Source organism: Nestor notabilis, unplaced genomic scaffold, assembly GCF_000696875.1.
Source record: "Nestor notabilis isolate BGI_N333 unplaced genomic scaffold, ASM69687v1 scaffold5820, whole genome shotgun sequence".
Taxonomy (NCBI): Eukaryota; Metazoa; Chordata; class Aves; order Psittaciformes; family Psittacidae; genus Nestor; species Nestor notabilis.
Genome location: NW_009911456.1, coordinates 1 through 20,284, shown reverse-complemented (window position 1 = coordinate 20,284; position 20,284 = coordinate 1). Strand labels below are relative to the sequence as shown.

At 47.8% G+C, this 20,284-nt stretch overlaps 1 protein-coding gene across 1 annotated transcript; it reads right to left on the bottom strand.

Moving 5' to 3' along the window:
• Positions 1 to 19,090: 19,090 nt before the first annotated feature.
• ADRA2A (adrenoceptor alpha 2A) lies at positions 19,091 to 20,278 on the bottom strand (the record flags this gene model as incomplete). Its single annotated transcript, XM_010014822.1, has 1 exon — positions 19,091 to 20,278. A coding segment is annotated over one exon (1,188 nt), but the record flags the coding sequence as incomplete, so codon positions are not given.
• Positions 20,279 to 20,284: the final 6 nt, after the last annotated feature.

The window sequence follows — 20,284 nt, the reverse complement described above, 5'->3', positions numbered from 1 at the left end:
CCCAAGCTGTTCAGCATTTTTGACCTCCCAAGGAAATCTCACATGGCAGAGCCCATGGGATTGTCCTGTTTACTATTACCAGGCTATTCAGGTCTGGCCAGCATGGGTTTAGTTCTTACATCCTAAGGGTTAAAATGATTAGCTACAATCACCATTTCAATTCCCAAACCTATAGCATATTGCTGAAGCTGACCTCACAAGAGAAAAATGTTCAGTTGTGAAAGCATCAGTGGAATACATTTCCTGCCCTGCTACTTCTCCAAAGGTGCTGGTAGCCTTGCAGCTCTTTCAACCTTTCTGCAGGACAAGGGCCACCAGCACTGAGGTTTTAGGGTGGCTGGGAACTGTCTCCATTTCCTTCAGCACGCAGGGAAATCCTGCCTCCATCATTGCAGTCACTGAGTCAGGACCTGAGGTGCTTCCCATCCAGCATGGAGATCGTGATGCTCACACAAGGTGCTGAGCGAACCACTGTCCAGCACTGAGCTCCCCACTGCTGCAGCTCATGGGGTCTCTCATCTGAGCTGCACAACTGCAAGTGAAGAGAGCATCATCCTGTGGGGCACGGGGGGGGGGGGTTGTAGGTCCCTCTCTCACTCTCACTTTCTCACTCCCTCCTTCTCCCACCTTCCCCCATTCACCCACTGTGGGTGCTTTTGGCCCGTCTTCAAATGGCCACCCTTACCAAGGGGCAGAGGCTCCCCAGTGCAGCATACTCAAGCTGCAGGGCATTGTCTTTATAGAGCTGAGCCCTGAAACTCATCCCTTGAAATGGGAACAGGCCTATGGGGATGAAATAGGAAAGCCCCAGGCCAGTTCCTACTGCTAATCAGGGAGATAACACAGCTACCGCCTTCTCCTTAGCTTCCTGCAATGAGGGAACAAGCCAAGGGACAGCAGCTCAGGGAGGAGCTGCTCCTCATGTAAGCACCACAGAGCTGCAGACCTGAGCCCTGGCTGTGTGCACCAGCACATTCAGGCTTGTCCAGACCCCTCCGTACCCTCTCTCTGCTCCCCACTTGCTGGGGCAGAGCACCCATCTCTCCTCTCAGTGTACACTCTGTGTACCTCCAATTCCTAGCTACATGCTGACAGTCCCCCAAGAGGCACCACCAGCACCCAGCAGGCAGGAAGGCAATGGGGGTTATTCCCTTGACATTAACTCCCAAGGCTTTGCTGTGCACTGCTCTCATACACCCGCTGCTTCCAATGGCCCCAGAAGGCAGCAGTGCACCCACACAGCCACCAAGCTCTCCAGCAAAGCAAGAGGCATCTTCAACCTTGCACTTAGCTGTGATTAGGCAATATGCCCCACTCCTAAATGCTACAGCATCCAATTGCTCTTTACAGTTTAATTCAGAGATCAAATGATTCCTATTTCTGTCTTAAATGGTATCTCTGGACTCTGAAACTAAGCAGTTATGAGCAATAATTTCTCTGATCAGGTTTGGACACCTGTAGAAACGTACTGGGGGGAAAAAAAACCTAGTCAATGTTTGCAAAATTAGAAAACTAAAGAAAAAAGTCAACAGCAGTGAGCTCAGCAGGGATGGGAGGTGTTAATTTTGTGTTGGTAAATGAGAATTACAAGAAAATGGAAAATAAATAAAAATGCAAATTCGAAGTTGTAAAAAAGCACAATTAAAAGAAGTAGATGACACAGTTTTTTGTGCCAGAAAGGAATGTGATTATAATCACAAAATCGGCTCCTCTAGTATTTTTCATATCAGTCATTTCTGTGCTTTATTTAGTGCATTATAAAACCTAGAGACATACTACAATCTCTCCAGTAAACTGTCTTATTATTTAGCTTTAAGACATGAGGGAAGAAAGATTTACAAAACCTCCAGCATATAAAACAAGATAACATTTTCCTTTCTAATGGGATAAAGGAAGATGATGCCAGTAAGTGGTGAATTTGCCAGCATCAGGAATGGTCAGCAAGATGCTCTTGCTGAGTATATGGATGTGCTGTAAGTAGCTCTATCTGACCTAAGTTTATACAGAATAGCTCTGGTGATGTGTGTAAGGCAGAGGGGCACTGTGCTGTTTCAATGCCCTTAACTCCTGACCCAGCTCCGGCATGGTGCATTTTCCTTAGGAGCCAGCAGCAATTTTTTGCTCCTGTCCCTGTTTGCATGAGTAGATGAACAGCATATGGAAAGGAGGGGTGAAGGGATGAGTGGTGATCACCAGCTCAGAGTAAGGCATAATAATCCCATTTCTGAAGATTCCCAATTTACAATCCCTCTTCCCTTTAATAAACAATGTGTTGGTCTAATGACAAATGAGCTTCCTTTGATCCTATTTAGGGATCAGAGGATCTCCAAAGCTCAGACTAACACTGCCTTTTCCAGAAAAAAAGACGAATTTTGCTCCCTGCCTTAAATAACAGATGCCTGATGTCACCTGACAATACCCACACAACAGCTGACCTCTATCCTAAAAATGGAATAAAAGCAGCAAAATATCTCCTCTGCCCTTCCTATCCCTTTAATAATCCTGCAGAATTAGTCTGAATGTGCTGATTGTTTTCCACGTGCATTAATCATGGCCAAATCATGCTAGCGGAGGAAAATGCACAGCCTGCTGTTCCCTCTGAGCACCCTCCCCTCACCCTGCTCTCAGAATAGTCTCAGCCTGGAGGGCATCCTGCCAGTGTGATTAACAGTGTGAAATGAGGAATGGAAGGAGATGGGAAGATGAAGGAAAAAGGCCTTTCCTTAAAACTTAGACATGGCTTTTGGTTTATCATAGCAAATCATCAAACCCTTGAGAGCATCCTGCATCTGCAGCCGTGAGCTTCGTCAGCTCATGAAATCCAGATGAGTGTATGATCAGTGACCGTCATCTTCTGTGGTCCTATTCCCATCTGTGTCCAGAGCTCCACTCCAAACTTACATATCCAAACATCAGGCGCATGAGAAATGCCTGCCTAGCTTTTCTCTTTTTCTGTTGTGGTTGTACTTGTTAAAATATTCAGTAAAGGCCCAATAAATTATGAAGAGCTGCAAGTGGTCAGACTGCTGCAGTAATTGGGATGGAGCCTATCAGGACAAAAGGTAGGAGGGAAAGGGTCTTATTCTCCCCTTGACCAGATTTCTCTGTCCCAACTTTGCAGTTCTACAGAGCAAGCATTCCCCTAGAACTGGCCAGGAGGCTCCCTTCACCATCAGCCAAGAGAAAGTGAGTGCTCAGGGTGATCCAACTTACCTTAATGCAGGTGTCTAAAACAGGCTGAGTTCATCCCATCCTGGATCAGCACTGAGGAGGTTCCTAAATAATCCTTTCGGAAGCCTTGAAAGATCGTCATCTGCTTGGCCTGGATTCTGGAGGCAAAGTGAAACTGCACATGTCTAATTTAAAGCTGTGAATGTCACATTTCAGGCTTGATTTGGCCATCACCACTCTCTGCAGGGGGGCAGCTTGTGCTACCAAGCAAGGAGAGAAGCACAAGCTCTGATCCACAGCCTGTAAACTCCTCCAAAGAGGATCCCTGCTGTTGGCTCTCCTCCACAGCAGCTGCTGCTGTGTCAGAAGAATAGATTCTACCAGGAAGATTTTTCCATTTTCCTTTCCTTTTGCCAAAATCCCTGAGGACACTGTCAAAAAATAAAATAAAGAAAAAATGCATCCAAAAGAAAGCAGAGATGAAGTGGAGTCAACCTGGCAGAAGGATTGGGTGACAAGGCCAGGAAGCAAGCAGTTAGTGCTGGGCTATTACCAGATGCATTGTGGTCATGCCACACATTAATAAGCTGCAACAGGCATAAAGATGGGCAAAATTTTGACTACAAAGCCAGCAGCTTAATACATAGATACAGTCACTGAGAAGCTCAGGAGAATGTTTTAGTCCTGGTATTTGCAGAGTAGGGCTAGACAGTAAGAACTGAGAAGAAGGGAAACCCAGAGTTTAAATTAAAATCCCTAAAGGCTCTTAAAGCAGCTAAGCATGCTGAAGGACAGATTGGGTGACAAGGCCAGGAAGCAAGCAGTTAGTGCTGGGCTATTACCAGATGCATTGTGGTCATGCCACACATTAATAAGCTGCAACAGGCATAAAGATGGGCAAAATTTTGACTACAAAGCCAGCAGCTTAATACATAGATACAGTCACTGAGAAGCTCAGGAGAATGTTTTAGTCCTGGTATTTGCAGAGTAGGGCTAGACAGTAAGAACTGAGAAGAAGGGAAACCCAGAGTTCAAATTAAAATCCCTCAAAGGCTCTTAAAGCAGCTAAGCATGTTGAAGGACACATTTCACATACCATGGCAAAAGGGCTAAGATGTCAGCACATGTCAAAGCACTTAGTTCGTCATGCCTGGGTTCTTCCCAGGCAAGTGCAAAGGTCTTTCCTCCTGCTGGTAGTGCCTGAGAGACAGAAGGAAGGCCTTGCAGAAGTGTTTTTGCTGAAGGATGTTCCTCTTCTCACAGCCTGGAAATCCAGATCCTCCTAAGTCTTTGCAGGGGAGATTCGCATTCTGTGTTACAGCTGCCCAATGTTCTAAGGGCTGCATCCAAAACCTGCTGAAAATATTGTGCTTAGGTGGATGGGGCCAGCCACAGATATGCAGCATGGCCTGAAATCTCAGACTTTCAATGGTTTTGTTCTCTGGGAATAGAGACACACGCAGCAATCTGCTGTGACAGCAGGTGGCTTGAGGAGTATTTACAGAAAGAGAGATTTTCCTTCCCCATCATGCCCAGAGCAACACAGTCAGGCAAAACAAAGTGATCACAAAAACTACACACAGTGACAGAACCAAAACATGTCACAGGAAAAACACCTTCAGGTGTTGTTTTGTTGCTTTTGGAGGGGGGCATCCCAGTTGGGTTCTGAAAAGCTCCCAAAGCTCCCATCAGTTATTTGATCAGTTTAAAAGAAAGAAATTGCAGCTTTCTCCCTAGTGATGACTAGGCATGATTTTGGCTGAAATAGCTCTTCTCTTTACTAATGAGGATTTCCTTTGAAGCAATCTAGCTCGCAGGACATGCAGTGTTCCAGCTTATAGTCTGTAAGTCCCATGAAGGTTAAATGTGTTCCTGGGGAAGTCTTCTTGGAGACAAGCCTACCAGGCAACAGCAAAGCAGATGCTCTGAGTTTGCAAGGTGAAGAGGTTGCTTGCCACCCTCAACCCAAGGGAACTGGTAGACTTGACTGCCTGGCCCTCCTTGTGCCACCTTGGAGCTCTCTTGGTCTTAGGCATCATACCACAGGATTTGTGTAATGGGCTAACAAAGGTGATAACAGTTGAGGCCCCTAGAAACCCCCTAGGGAAATATAGCTGACACCTACTGCCCTTCTCCATTAGATCACGCATTGCTGAGTCCTGATGTGATCTTGACCTCTCAGTCCCATCATGACATCATCTATGTTTTCACATAGGCAGAGGCAGATGAAGTTAATCCCATCAAGGAGAACCAAGAGAAAATTTTCCCTCCATAGACATGCTCTGATGTAAACGCTCTGCAGCCTGGTGGCCTCGGTGCCTTCTCATCACTGTGCTCTCCACAGGCTCTGATCATAAAGGTAACAGGCAGGCCTTTCCCTGACATACATTGCAAAGATGAGGTGAAACCTTCAGGCAAGGCTGGGGAAGGATGCTCTCTGTAGGCTGCATGGTCCTGTACCACAACCCGACATGGAGTGCTCTGATCAGTAGGTTTCAAATAAAACATGCTCACATTCATCAGCTCCAAAGGAGAAACAAATCCTCATGTAAGCTTTCAGAAGGAGGGCCAGAGAACTGCTGGATCACTGCTTGGGAAGGGCAAAGTTGGAGCAGAGCTTAATATTAAATTAGTGAGAAGTTTAGATGGAAAACACACCAAAACCACCTGTATGCAGAGTTAGTACCAAAGGGTACCCTGAAGGTTTTTAGTCATTTGCAGGGCTTTGGCACCAGCATTGACGTTTGCAACCTGAATTCACTTCGAACACAGTGTTCCCAGCTGCTGTTGGCTTAAGAAACAGAGTGTTTGGGAGGCTGAGACAAGGACATGTGTGAAAAGGAGAGAAACCTGCCTTGTTGCTTCTGTGAGATTCTCAGGAGAGGAAAGGACACAGACAAAAAGGGCCTTAAATAGTTGAACAGAATGACAGCTCAGATGTGGCCTCTCCTGCAAGGACTTCTTCTCCCCCATCCCTCGATAATTGTTCCTGCTTACACTTAAATAATAAAGTTCTTATAAGAAGAAGTTAACAGCGTGTGAGTCTGTAAATGCCAGTGCCTATAGGAAACCATGGCCATCCACATGCCATTCTCCGGATTCTTAGAAACTCTTACATACTCTCAAAAGTCTTCCCAGAACTATGACTGAGTATGGTTGCCCACACAGCAAAGTGTGATCTTGCAATTCAGCAGCCCATGCATAAATGCTGCTCTCCTGCACCCACCTTTCCCTCCAAAGCTGGAGGCTTTGGATTCTGCACAGACTGGTTTCTGACATGCTTCTGAGAGCCTGCAAGCACATCTCCTACCCCCAGTGAGAGGTCTGAAATGACAGGCTGCATTAGTCCATTCAGAATCACATTTGGGTCTCATTTTCTAACAGACATCCAAGATAATATTTTTAGAAGAAGCTATACTGGTATTTGCAAAAAATAGCTTTCTCTGCTTTTATCCCAAATGGGGTCTTTTCCAAGTTTCTTTTCCTACTTTAGTCATATCTCTAAAGCTGTTCATACCAAATAATCCGATTCTAGAAGTGCATTAATCAGACTCTTTTTGGGCTCCTATTGCATGTGCCTTTCTCTGTGTCACAAGGGAAAAATACAATCAGCTCAGCCACAACCTAATTCTCTTCCCTAGTAGAGGAAGCCCAGATCTGAGGGCCATATATAGGTGACAGTGGCTTCATTCAGTGTTTGCATGGTGCCATTGACATCCATGTGTCAAGAGGAGCAGCATCCCAAGACCACCATGGGGAGTCTGCCCTTACTGATCCCTCACAGTTAAAAATGCAGACCCACAGTCTGATGCAACCCGTCAAAAGGAAAGGAGAGCACCAGCATGGGCTGGCTTTGCCTAGTGCTGACCTGCCCCTCCGGCTGCATTACTGGGGGGGCCCTCACAAATCTGCTTTGGGAAGTGTTTTCTCTGCTTTGCTGAAAGCCTGGCAGGGGAAAATACATCCCTGATGGCTGTGGGGGCTCTGCTGCCTACTGGCAATGAAGCTTGAAGCAACTTGGCAGTACAGAGGTGAGCATCCAGAGGCAAGGTGAGCATGGGGTGCTGATGTCTGCAGACGGGCTGGTACTGAGCTGCAGGCAGCCCACAGCCTTGGGAACAGGAGAGCAGAGCAAGGACCCTGGGTCTGGCTCCTTGCCACGTTTGCATGTGCCCCTCTGGTGATGCTGTCAGCATTGGGATGCACCTAAGCAAGGATTCTCACTGTGGGCCCTTGTAAGCATCAAGCCAGGACTCATTTCCCCACCACCAGCCTGCCTTTTCTGGGCAGTCATGGACAGCATGGCCCAACGAACCCACTCAGACCAGGGATGCCCTTTGCTAGCACCTGGACTATGTTCCTGCTGGCAGGAACCAAAGGGAAGGGCAGGAAACCATTAGGGAAACCATTCCTGACTCTAAAGACACCAGAGCCACCACACCAAACCCAACCCCATCCCCAGCCAGTCCCTGAGAACCACAGTGGGACTAGCAAGGGGGTGAGCAAACATGACCATACAGCACCAGAACCCCCTACAAGCCTGGCTTACCCTCTGTCCAGGCATTGCTTTATACCAAGCTGAATGAGATCAGCTCTCTGGTCCTGTTAAGCTTCATCAACTGGCCCAAGCTGAATTATTTAAAACCATCTTTTATTAATCAACCGTGCTTTTTTTCACTTGAACTCTAGCAAGTCACCACTCTGAGTGGATTGCACCAGCTTTATCCCCACATGATGATGCTGCAGGTGATGAGAGGGACAAGCCACTGCTCTGCTACTGCTTTGAAATGTTTCAGGTGCCAGTAGACCAAAGCGGTCTGCTAACTAGAGCACTGGATTTGCCCTCATGCTTAATGGGAGGTCTTCTCTAAACATACAGATCATACTGTTCATTTATGACAATACTTCTATTTAGAAAACTCCTGCTTAGGATGTCGTACATACTTTTAAAACAAGTTTAGCATACCCAAACCCAAACACTGGCTAAAATACTGCCAGTGCCAGCACAGGGGCTAAACACAAGAACTAAAAATTGGGCATTGAAGGGAATATATCCCCAGCCCAGCTTCTTCCAATGTTCATCATCATCCAACACTAGCACTCTGGGTGTGTGACCAGGGTTGCCCGCATGGCCTTGGGGCTCAGGTAGCTCTGGGACTGCATTTTTAGGATCTACCATTGAGACACAAGCATCCAAACGAGGTTCACGCCATCAAAATTCCCTCCACACACATACAGGATCAAAAAACCCAATCTGAGAAAGGGCTTGGGAAATAATCTAATCCAGTTTCTTGCCCCAACAGACTAACCCTAAATCTTTGCTATCCCACTTTCTGCAAAGTGTGGCCCAACATGGGTGCTGGGCTTAAAGATCAGAGACTTCAACAGGGCTTCGTCAACTTACTCCTGCTGGGGGACTGCACCCAGCCACTCGAAGTCCTCTTTAAGAGCTCACACAACTTTCACAAGGTGTTCACATCCTGTTATTTTTACTCTTCGTTCACCGTTTGAACACCCATCTGTGTTGATCACTGGCTGTGGTATGCAAGATCTCAGAGCAAGGTCATTCCTGTCTGATGCATGATGACCTCACAGAGATTGTACTACCCGATGTCGGTCACATTGAGTTGCTATGCCCCTGAGCATGGTTCCGAGCATGGTCAGACACACCAGCTGGCAAAAGAAGAAGCAGATCTGGTAAAGGTAAAGGACAATAAACCAGTGTATCCCCCTGGTGCTTTAAGTGACTGGAGAGAACCCACAACTGGCCATGCCTGTGAATCCAGCGTGCTTTAACTTGCATGAAACATCCTAAATAATTCAGCTGAGTAACCCTGTGCTAACAAATGAAAATGTATCTACTCTTGCAGGAAGAGAGTAGATTTGTCACTCTGGGTTATAAAGCAATGTCAGGCTCCTATAGATAAAGCAAGACACTGTAATATTGATAAGGTATCTGAATTTGGTTTATAAATAAAACATGAATTCCTCTCCTATAGGGAACTGGATCAAACCCTGCCAGCACATAAGCAGGCAGGGCCCACAGCTCCAAGCAGATCTTTGGTTTGACCAAACCAAGGGTCATTTTCTTAGTCTCCACACACAAGCAGGTGGATTTTGGCAATAAGACTACTTCTAGTTAAGTATCAACCTCCACGGCCAAGCAGCTGATATCTGACAGCTACATAAAGAGGTTTGGGCAGGGGGAAAGGGTGACAAAGGCAGAGGACAAGGTCTTAATACTTCCAAAGGTGATAAACCACCCACAAAACAAGTCAAGCCCTGCCCAAAGGAGAGTTGTAGAGAACCGCTGAGAGAGAGGCAAAGATCATTTTCATGGCAAAAGAATAGATGGTAAATAAACCTCCCAGCACAAACTGAATGGCACGATAAGTGATAGGGCAGGCTCCAAGTGGCCCGTGTCTATTTACAAGACTAGTACTTGAAGTTCGTAATGAAATTCCAGATATTCTGGTTTATCTGGAGATTTTCAAAAGACATGCAGATGTGGCACTTAAGGTTGTGACTTAGTGGTGGACTTGGCAGTGCTAGATTAACAGTTGGACTCCACCTTAAAAGTCTTTCTCAGCCTAAATGATTCTATGATTCTACCTCTGGCTTGTTCAAACCACGCTGCAAGCAAACAGCTGAGGGCTGAGAGCTTGTTTTTGCTGTGGCTTTCTTCCTCAGGCCTGGCAAAAATGGAAATGCCAGCTTCATTGATTTGTATTATCTGTTTTCTTCCCCAGTTAAGCCACCACCACCTGTGCAGGGCACAAGCCCAGCAAAAGCACTGGGCTGAGCACATCTGCTACACACAGAGATCACGTTTTCTCATGCCTTTTGCTACCTGTGACTGTATTGTCACTGTATGTCCCACACGTTGCCGCTGATCCCCTTTCTCCTCTTGCTGCTTCTCTCACAGTGCAAAGCTGTCCGCTTTTCCCAAGGGAAGCCGGGGCTGCCTCCCAACGGCTCCAGCTCACAGCTGCTCCTGTGGCTGACAAAAATGCTTTCTGCTCATGTCCACGCATGGAGGTATCCCTGCAGCTGGTCTTCAGCCACCGGGCTCCCTGAGACAGACACTGACCTTCCCTCCCCACTACAAAGGCACACACTCCATGACAGAGGCACAGGCTGAAAGACACCGGCACAGAAACTAACATCAAAGGATTTAAGTCCTAAATCCTCAGAATATTGGGTTTTAATGAGTGGCACACACACGGAATTCCCGAGCGCAGGATAAGCCCCAGGTCTTTCTCCACCACACAAATCACACAGAGCTCTGTATGGTTCACCAGCAGACACTCAGCAAACCAGACTCACCCATCAGCAGGCCTTGGGGACTATGGTCCCAGCCCAGCTCTGGTGGGGGATGCACGGGGCACCACACTGCATGTGGTGGGGAATGAGCTGCCCTCCTTCAAGCAAGATGCCGTTTTTCTCCACATCTTCTTCAGGAGGCAGGATGTAGTTACTTTATAAAGCAATGCTGTTTGCCTCCCAGTTTGTGTTTGCCTGCCCGCTGTCCTGAGAAATGAGAAGGTGGGAGACAACCCTTCCCCACGAAGCCTCTTTCCCATTTAAGGATGAACATGGCAGGAGAGCAGGAGTGACAACCCGCACTGAAGCAATACCTGAAGTCCCAGTGGGCTGTGGCTGAATAAGCCCAGAGGAAGGAGGACCATGTTCCCACATGGGCTGACAAAGACAAGGGCACAGAGTAATTTCCCATATGCACGTGATGCTCCCATGCAACTCTGGTCTTTGAACACTCTTCTGACATTCAGAAGATGTTCTAGCTCTACTGCCCACATAAACATCCACCGGGGCTGTTATCTAGGAGGAAAAGGGAGCTAAATATTTAATTTCGGTCTATTTCATCAAATATTTAATCTATTTAATATTAATTAAATCTTGGTCTGAATAAACAACAGCTAAAAAAATTCACCTCTTCCTCTAAACACCTGGTAATTTGAACATGCCAGTTTACACCATCCCAATTGAGATGGCAATTAATAATGGGGGAGGGTCCTGTCTTTATATTCCCAGTGCTGGAACTGCTTTCATGGGTTGTTGGCCTTCTGTAGCCTTTTAGGCTGAATCTTTTTGCAGCTGTACAGTGGCATCATTTGGTTTACACCAACCACTTCCACATCCTGTTTCACGGTCTCTCATTTTCCATGGACTTCACTTGTAGCCCCAAAACTGCTGTCCTCATCCCACTGCCAGACACTGTTACATCCTTAGCAACAGGAATCCATGATAAGGTGATTAAAAAAGCTATTTGAGTGACAGGAAATAAGCCCCAGGCACACAGCTGGATGTGGCTGGTGTTGGTCGTTTCCTGGTGCCAGGACCACCCTCCTGACCCCGCTGCACGCCTCAGACATCACACAGCAGCATGGCCAGTAACAGGCATTGCTGGGGACAATGAGCAACAGCTACAATAGAGGCAGATCATTTCCACTGCAAAAGATTTAAGCCAGCTAACACTGGGCTATAAAGGCAGCTGCCACCATTGCATCTGCTGCTACAACCATCTTATTTTGCTACAGAAAACCTCATTTGGACCAAACCTCATTCATACCAGTCATACCAGCCAGAACACATTTTCGAATTAGCCCCAGTAGAGCCAACAGTGATGAAACATTGCCCTACATACAACACTACTTACCTTGCTTTCCTTGGTGTGTGCCTGATTTAGCAGAACGGCATTTAGCTTTTCTTTTCCTCTGCTGCACTGTTTTAAAGCCCTCTCACCCAGCGCTGATTGGTGTTGATGGAAGTAATTATACTGCTGTTCAAAATGTATGAGATGTATTTTCATTATCCTGACACAGCAATGCCAAAGGCCCTGTGATGGTAAATCAGCGTAAGCAAACCAGATTATTCCATTTAAACTGGCCATTTTAATGCTTCTGGCCCCACAGAATTTTGCGGCTGGCTTAAAAGCCACAAGATGTCTTGAAAATAATAAATACAGGATTATGTTTAACTAACATCTCTGAAGTTTAAATCTTTGGGTTGTGCTTAGGTTACAGGTCAAACCCTAACCAAGAGAAATGGGGAGACTCCACTCCCTTTTGACTTGGTTGACTTGGGTTGTGTATTCTCTGTATTTTGGGTACCACTTTCTGGGACAGAAAACCTTAGTAATGCATTTGGAGTCCTCTCTATAAATGTGCCCTGTCTGGATGATGGCACAGCAGAACTAATGAGCACAGAGAGCTGTTTGTGCCATGGAAAGGCTGCAAATCACCAGGCACAGCCATGCCTAAAGTAACAGGAAGCTCATTCTGGCAAATGTTGTTCTAAGGAGTCGTTTCAGGTCAAATATCTGCATCATGAAACCAAGAACTCAGCTTTATACTGAAAGGCTTTATCACTCGATTACCCAGGAATCATGATTGCAGGGGTAGTTAATAGGAGAGGGGGAGCTCTGCCGGGATGTAAATCAGCATCACAGCAGCCAAGCTGCACAGGTCTGCCACGCTCAGGGTCTAACACAGCAAGTTTGGGTCTGCAATAGGAAGAGTTCGTCCAAATTTTCCTGGGGGCAAAAGTTACCTTGGTAATAAAAGGCCAGAATTCAGCATTTCACTCTTTAAAACAAAAACTCAGTTGATTCAGGAAGGCGGAAGGTTGGATGCAGTGTCTTAAATATTTATCTGTACATTTACTCTAGTCTTTTACTCCGGGGATTTGTCAGTAACACCTTAAGGTTTCAGACTCCATGTGTGCAGATGAAGGCAAAGCAGCCTTCAGCAGGCCTTATTTTGTCGGAGATGTCCAGTGGTGGGAAGCTCACCCTTTTCTGTGGACAGCAATTGAAAAACAAACAGGAAGAAGGCCATAAAGTCATGGTCCAGTGAAACACAACCATTTCAATCAGCAAAGGAGCAATCAATCCTTCCTCATAGCAGCTGATTTAAAACAAGTGTTTCTCATCTCTGGGAGCGAGCCCTGCAGCAGGTCGTGCAGCTCTGGAGGACCTCAAGGCTGCTCCTGCAAACGCCATAACCCAAACTCTGCCCAAAACAATATAGGCCAAACACTGCAAGCGTTGTGCACGGGAAAGCAGGGATGCTCGGATCAGCTCGTCTCACCTGCTGATAAAACCCCTTCACCCCGTTACTCTCACACAGGCACAATTGCTGGGGTTTGACTCAAGCACGTGTTGGAAAGGCATCCCGACCTCCCACTGCAGAGCACCACTGAAGGGAAACACATGTCAGTGGAATTTCTCCAGTAGTGCAAAAGGCACCGCTGGCCCCAGGAAATCCCTGAGAGCCTGGTGACCCCCAGTCTCCAGGGAAGGGAAGGGTCCTCATTCCTCCCTATTCCTTAAATCTGCTGCAGGCCACTCTCAGAGCCACAGAGGGAGAGCAGGACCTTAAATCCAAGCCAGCAGAGATGATGTCCCCTAACTTAGCCAAAACAGAGTTACGGATCACACTAACAGACAAAACTAGAGCTATCTTAAGCAGCTTTAAGCCAGTTCAAGCCAGCAAGTTTATACTTTATTGATAGACACCTATGCTTAAGTAAGGGAAGTGCCTTCCTGCTCCCTTTTACGGTTTGTCCTCACGCGTTTTTGACAGATTTGGGTGCTGGAACCTATCTCACATCCCTATACACCTGGGCATGAGATGACCTCACACACTGGTGGTCCTCTTTGGGAAATGAGCCCTCACGGGGACAACTCAAATGGCCAAGAAGGTCCTGTAGAAGGAAGGGATGTTGACTGCCCAGCTCAAGCATTAGCATCTCCGTTCAACACATCCCAACATCCTCTGTCCCATGACAGCCGGCCTCCTTCTTCTTTGCTTGCAACAAACCTCCCTCCTGGGACCAGCCATGGTCTGACCCAAGTAAGCCATGTATTATAGTGCCCCCCACAACCCTGGTCACCATCCCCTCTGCTCAGCCTTGAAGACATTTGAGACTGCACTGTGGCCTTGTGCAGCATTACTGCAGTGTGACTCCCCACTGGAATTCCACCTGGACTTCCCAGGGTTCAGACTACAACCCTTTCTGTTCACAGTGGGGTCAGGATCTGGTTCTGGTAGTGGCTAACACAGCGGGGGTGGTCTCCCTGCTAACCCTGTTCTCTCTTCACTCCTTTTCTACAGCTTGGGATAAGGCACAGCAATCACAGCTACAGATACTTAGCAAGTCACTGAGATGTTCCTAAAAATCAGCTGCAAAGAGAGGTTCATAGCAGAGACAGGGAGCCAGCTCCAAGTGCAGCTGTCTGCCAGGGCACTGGCTGTAATAAAGGAGCAATCTCAACAGACTTTGAACTTTTCCAGTGGTGAAAGAACAGGGAACGTTAAGAAATAAAGTAAAATAAACCAACCCAAATTGCTTCAGCTGATGAGAGCTGCACAGAGAGCAGGGCCGGACACCCAACCCAGAGCAAAGTCCCAGGGCACCAGGCCCAGCAACTCCTGGGCTGGGGATGCTGGGTGGGACTGGGGGTACTTACGGCACAGGATGGCTGATGGACATGGGCTGGAACCCTCAGGGGCTTCCCGGGGGTCTGGGAAACTTATTTTGTGTGAGCAGAATGATTCAGGCTGAGTCCATCCCTCACTGGAATATCTTGGAGAGGTTCCTCTGTGTGAGCAGCTCCTGGTGCTCCAGAGAATGGGGACCAAAACTCCACCGCAACAAATGCATGTATCAGTACACTGAGGGACAAGCCCTGGGCAGGAGGTCACCCATCTCTTCAAGGGCAACCCTGCTGCTTGCGCACACCAGACCTCCTCACCTGGGTCCCTCCTGCATGTCCCTGAGCCCTTTGGGCTGTCCTCGGGAGTCCCTACACAAGGTGTGGGGTGCAATGTCACCCCACAGAGGAAAGCTGTGGAGAAAGCTCTCCCAGGGCACAACTGGCAGCAGCATCTGCCCACTGCTTGCTGTGCCAGGCTGAATGGGTCTCACCCTGCCAGGAGGCAGGTCCCCTCCTTGCCCTCACACCATTAACCTTTCAGCCACAAAATTAAAGGTTATAAAAACAACCAAAATTCATTACATCTCCTAATGTGTCATTTGCATGGGAATGAGCTGGGAGCAATGAGGCAGCTTTCTCCTGCAGGGGAGAGATTTGGGAAGGGGAAGAGCCAGGCGTCAGGACTTGGCAAGGGTGAAGGGGCTCAACCCCACAGCAAGATGGGACAGGGATGGAGGTGAGCAGAGCTGGACATGGTTATGGCAGAGTCAGAGGGAGCATCACAGCAAAGCCCACTACAACAGGGTCGGAGGCAGGAGGGCTGGTCCTCACCTGCCAAAGAGAAAGTGATGGTGGTTTCACCCCAGCATCTCTACCACACAGCCCATGGTGCCTGGAGGCTGCTGCAGCTTGGATATGCCCATCTGCAGCAGGCATGGAATGTCCAGGACACAGCTGACATCAAATTGATCATCAGGTCAGCAGAAATGAAGTAAAAGCCTGAGTCAGAAGGTAGCAAAAGCAGCAGGATATGGAAGTTCAGACACTGGCCACAAGGGCAGGTAGGCAGTTCTTCTGTGTCAGGTGCAGGGAGTCATTGCCCCCACGGAAAACAGACCCTTGAGTATTTTATTTGACCACAAGGGCATGAGGTTTTGGGAAGGACACAACCCTGGGAGCATAATTTCAGTTTTATGCACCTTCTACTTTTGATAGAAAGTTGGGAGCAATCAGCCATTTTAGTTGTGCAAAGCTTCACCAATTGAAACTCCACCAAAGCCCCAGCCCCCAAACCCACCAAAATACTCTACTGTCTGTACTAGATATTTGGTCACAAGGACATCAGACAGCAAGAGGGATGGGGCAAGCATAACCCATGGCTGCTGGACGACGTCCTGTCCCAGGCACCATCTCCTATGCTTCCCTGGGGTCTGCTTTGTAAAAACCTTCAAGGCCAACAGGGCCAGCTGAAGACCAGAGGATGGGCACTGGGACACTCTGCCCAGATCAAGCTCTCTTGGTCTACAAAGGCCGTCATGAGGTCACTGAGGTGTTCATCTCTTGGCCATCGAGTGCCCTATACCCAGCAGTGATACCGCTTGCCAGCCCTGGTCCACCTCCAAACTTGCTGAGCACCTCAACCACTGGTGGAGTGGGGCTGTGAGACCAGCAGCTCCAGCACTGAGCTCTGGTTTTCTCACCAAACAAGCAGCAGAGCAGGGAAAAAGAGTGGCTCCAGGCACCCCAACAGTGAGAAGAACAGGAGCCAGAGCTCCCAGACAGTTACCTGTGCTCCAGGACAAAAGGAAGCACACACTAAAGCACTCACAGAATCAGCACCTCATGTTCCCCCACCTTTGGAGCTACCCGGTACTTGCAGCAAAGAAGCAGCACAGCTGAAGCGATGGTGAGCAGGCTCCTCAGGGAGGCAGGTAGCCACACAGCAGCAGCACTTCATTTGATGGATCCCCCATCACCCTCCTGCAGGGAGGGTCTCGGCAGCACTGCTGTGAGGGCAAGCGAGCCCATCCAGCTGGAAAAATAGTCCCACTCGGATGGACACTCCTGCATATATATACCAAGAAATGTCTCCTTCCAGCTTAATCATTTCTAACCCCGTCTGCAACCTAATAATTACAAACCTTCTCAACTGTGTAGGTGTAAATGCTGCAGCAGCCTGGCATCCCCAGCAACAATGCCAGGCTGCATTGCCAGGGAGCAAATCACACCCTGAAACACTGAGCTCTTTAAGAAACACATGAACGCTCTTAGTAGGGCACGAAAGGGGATAAAGAAAAGAAAGACCAAGAAGTACCAAGGGCTCATTTGTTATCACGCCATTGCACAATGAATGGAACCATTGCTCCCTACCTGGAGTAACAACACCTTTCAGAAAACACAAGTGCTTTTTCCCAATGTGTTCTTTAAAACATTGCAAGCCCAAAGCTGCCAGAGGAGGAGGGGGGAATGGCTGGAAAATAGAATAGAAGAAAGCAGCTAACAGATTATGCAGAGGGTTTCACACTTGATCTGTAAATGCTCTTTTATTTAATAAAAATAATCATCCATTATAGCAAGTTCTGCTCATGGTTTGGGGTAGGTTTTTACATTAAAGCACAGTTTATTTGCTTTCCTCACCTCCTGAGGATTCAATTCTGAAATGCAAGTGAATGTAAACATTGCTCTCCAGGTCCCAAGATGCATCCGGGGACCCTCGGAGTTAATCACAAAGTCATAAGAGAGAGCAAAATCAACAAAACACTTCCCAAAATTAAAAAGGTTGGGTTTAAAGTCTCTTCCTATGCACCATACGACTCCAGAGAAGGCAAATTAATCTTACACACGAGACTTAGACAAACTTTGCTTCCTCCAAAACATTTCTATGACCGTCAGTTCTCGATAAAGCTGTTTTCATAACATTAAAAGGTTTTACAGACTCATTTATAGTGATGAATCAAAAGCTTTTCTTTTCGATGCTCTCCGGCAATTTTTCATGGCACAAGGATGTTAGATTTGTTCTGTCCATTTCCATATTATTATGTTTTAGCAGAAAGAGCTGAAAGACATTTCAGGAGAGGAGTGTGAAAGCAGTCAGTATCGACTCTCTCTCCTGCTCCAATCTCACAATATTTACACATGTTTAAAAAAAGAAGGAAAAAGGCTTAGTTACACTATAAAATACTGGAGAAACTGTCAGTTCAGTTTCCCATTTTGGAGGTTTTGCCCTGTATAAGACTGAAAGAGGGACGCTTTCATATTTTCCTAGGGAAGATGAGACTGGCAGATTAGAAACTGAACTCCTCTCCCTTAACTTGGGAAGAGGGAACCGCCCTGCTCACAAACTCCCTCATCTCCTGCAGGAAATCCCGCAGGAGTTAAGCCATCACAAATCAATACAAATGAGATAACGTGATACGTGGAGGCCTGCCCTTTGCTTTGAAATGTTATCTATTTACAGTTGGAGGCAGGGGAAGCAAGTTAGCATCGAACACATCCCGGTGTTGCAGTGTGGCATAATATCAACCAAGATTAACTCATGGGGAGCTTGGCTCGGTCCCAAGCCTCATGTTGCATGGGAAACTGCCTGTCACTCCATTGCCTGGGATGTCCCTGCCTCCACAGCAAAGCCACCGCTCCAGCAGGGTCTGCTTTAGTGAATAACAAGCAGGCAGTTACCATCTCGGCTGCATTATCACAGGCAACACAGAAATCAAACAGAATCAGGTACAATATAAAGACATAACAACAAAAATAGCCAGGCTGGCGGGTGAGGTCTGTGATTCTAAGATTTATAACCAAAAAGAACCAAAAGGCAGGACACTGGAAATTTTGGTAGTATTATCAAACTGATAGGTAGGGGGGATGGCTCTAGTTGTTCAGTGGTTTTGAGTGAGGGGCTTTGGGGAAAAATAGAGACTTTTAAGGTGTCAAAGATCATTAAAGCATTCACAGTTTCAAAGCTGCTTGCCTTACAAAAATTAAGACATTCATATCAGGATACAACACCGTATTTTACAAGAGGGTTAAAATTAATTACATATAGAACAGGGGAAAAAATAAAAGATACAACAAAATAGAAAAGCCAACACCTCTGGGGTGGCATACTCCCTCTTTGTGTTCATCTCACGGAGCTGCACGCTGCTTGTCTTTAAAGAGTCAAAGTGAGCAGTCACAAAAATATCCACCGAGAGATTCTGGCGAAAGGAAACCAAAAACTAACAGAATAAACCAAGCAAGTCAAAGGCCATCCTGCCCTGGAAAGCCGAATGCCACAGCTCAGACTTCCACTTGCCTGCTGCTCCTCGCTGCTGCTGCCCAGTGTTTCCACGGGCTCATCTCGGGTTTTAAAGGCTTCCTGCTCACGAGCTGAAGGAAACAATCCTGTGCAAGCACAGCCCAAGAGAGCCGTGCCTCGCTCTCCTAGAAAGTCTTGCATTAGTCCTGCCCATAGCAAAGGGTCCTTCAAACAATCCGTTTCCTCTCTATCCTGCAGAGGATCCTTTTGAAGGCCCGCCTGAAGTCGTGGTTGAAAATGGTATAGATGACGGGGTTCAAGGAGCTATTGCAGTAACCGAACCAGAAGAAGAACTTGAAGAGGGTGTCGGGCACAGAGCAGCTCTTGCAGACAGCCGTCAGAGTGTAGGTGAAGAAGAAGGGGAACCAGCAGATGACAAAGACCCCGATGACCACTGCCAGCACAAAGGTGAAGCGCTTCTCCCGGTTCTGCCTGCCCCTCCACCGGGACCCTTTCGTGTTCCTCTCCTCCTCCACCTTCCTGGGCAAACTATCCCCAGGCTTAATCTGGCTCAGCTTAGTCTTGGTCTTTCCCCTCGGTGGCCTCTCTGACTTCTTACACTGGTTGTTCTCCTGGTGCTCAGAGGAAGAGGTCTCCTCCATGTCTATGCCGTTGACCTCTCCCTCCTGCCCACTGCCGCCTGCTGCTGCCTTCTCCCCATTCAGCTGAGCTGTGGCTGGCAGGTCCTCCTTGTCGGTCAGGCCGTTCTGCTTCTTCTCAAGGCGCTCTGCCCTCTTGTTTGGAGGTACCCTGGTTCGCCTCTTGGCTATCTGGTAGATGCGCATGTAGACCAGGATCATGATGAGGCAGGGGGCAAAGAAGGAGCCAATGCAAGAGGAGATGATGTACCACTTCTCATCATTGATCTTGCACCCTGCCACCCCCTGGTCAGCCTGCTGCCCGCTCTTCTTCTCAATGGAGATGAGCGGCGGGAAGGAGATGACGGCCGAGATGACCCACACGATGAAGATGATGCACTTGATGCGGCGGGGGGTACGCTTGAGGTTGTACTCGATGGCTTGTGTAATGGACCAGTATCGGTCCAGGCTGATGGCACACAAGTGCACGATGGAGGAGGTGCAGAACAGCACATCCAAGGCCAGGTAGATCTCACACCAGACTTTGCCAAAGTACCAGTACCCCATCACCTCGTTTGCCAGCGAGAAGGGGATGACCAGTGTGGCCACCAGGATGTCGGCCGAGGCTAAGGACACCAGGAAGAGGTTCTGGGGGGCCTTGAGCGCCCGGCTAGTGAAGACAGCAATGATGACCAGGACGTTGCCGAAGACGGTAAAAAGCATGAGCAAGCCCGCCAGGCTGATGAGGGTGATGGTGGTGTGCAGGAGGTACGGCGTGCCCCA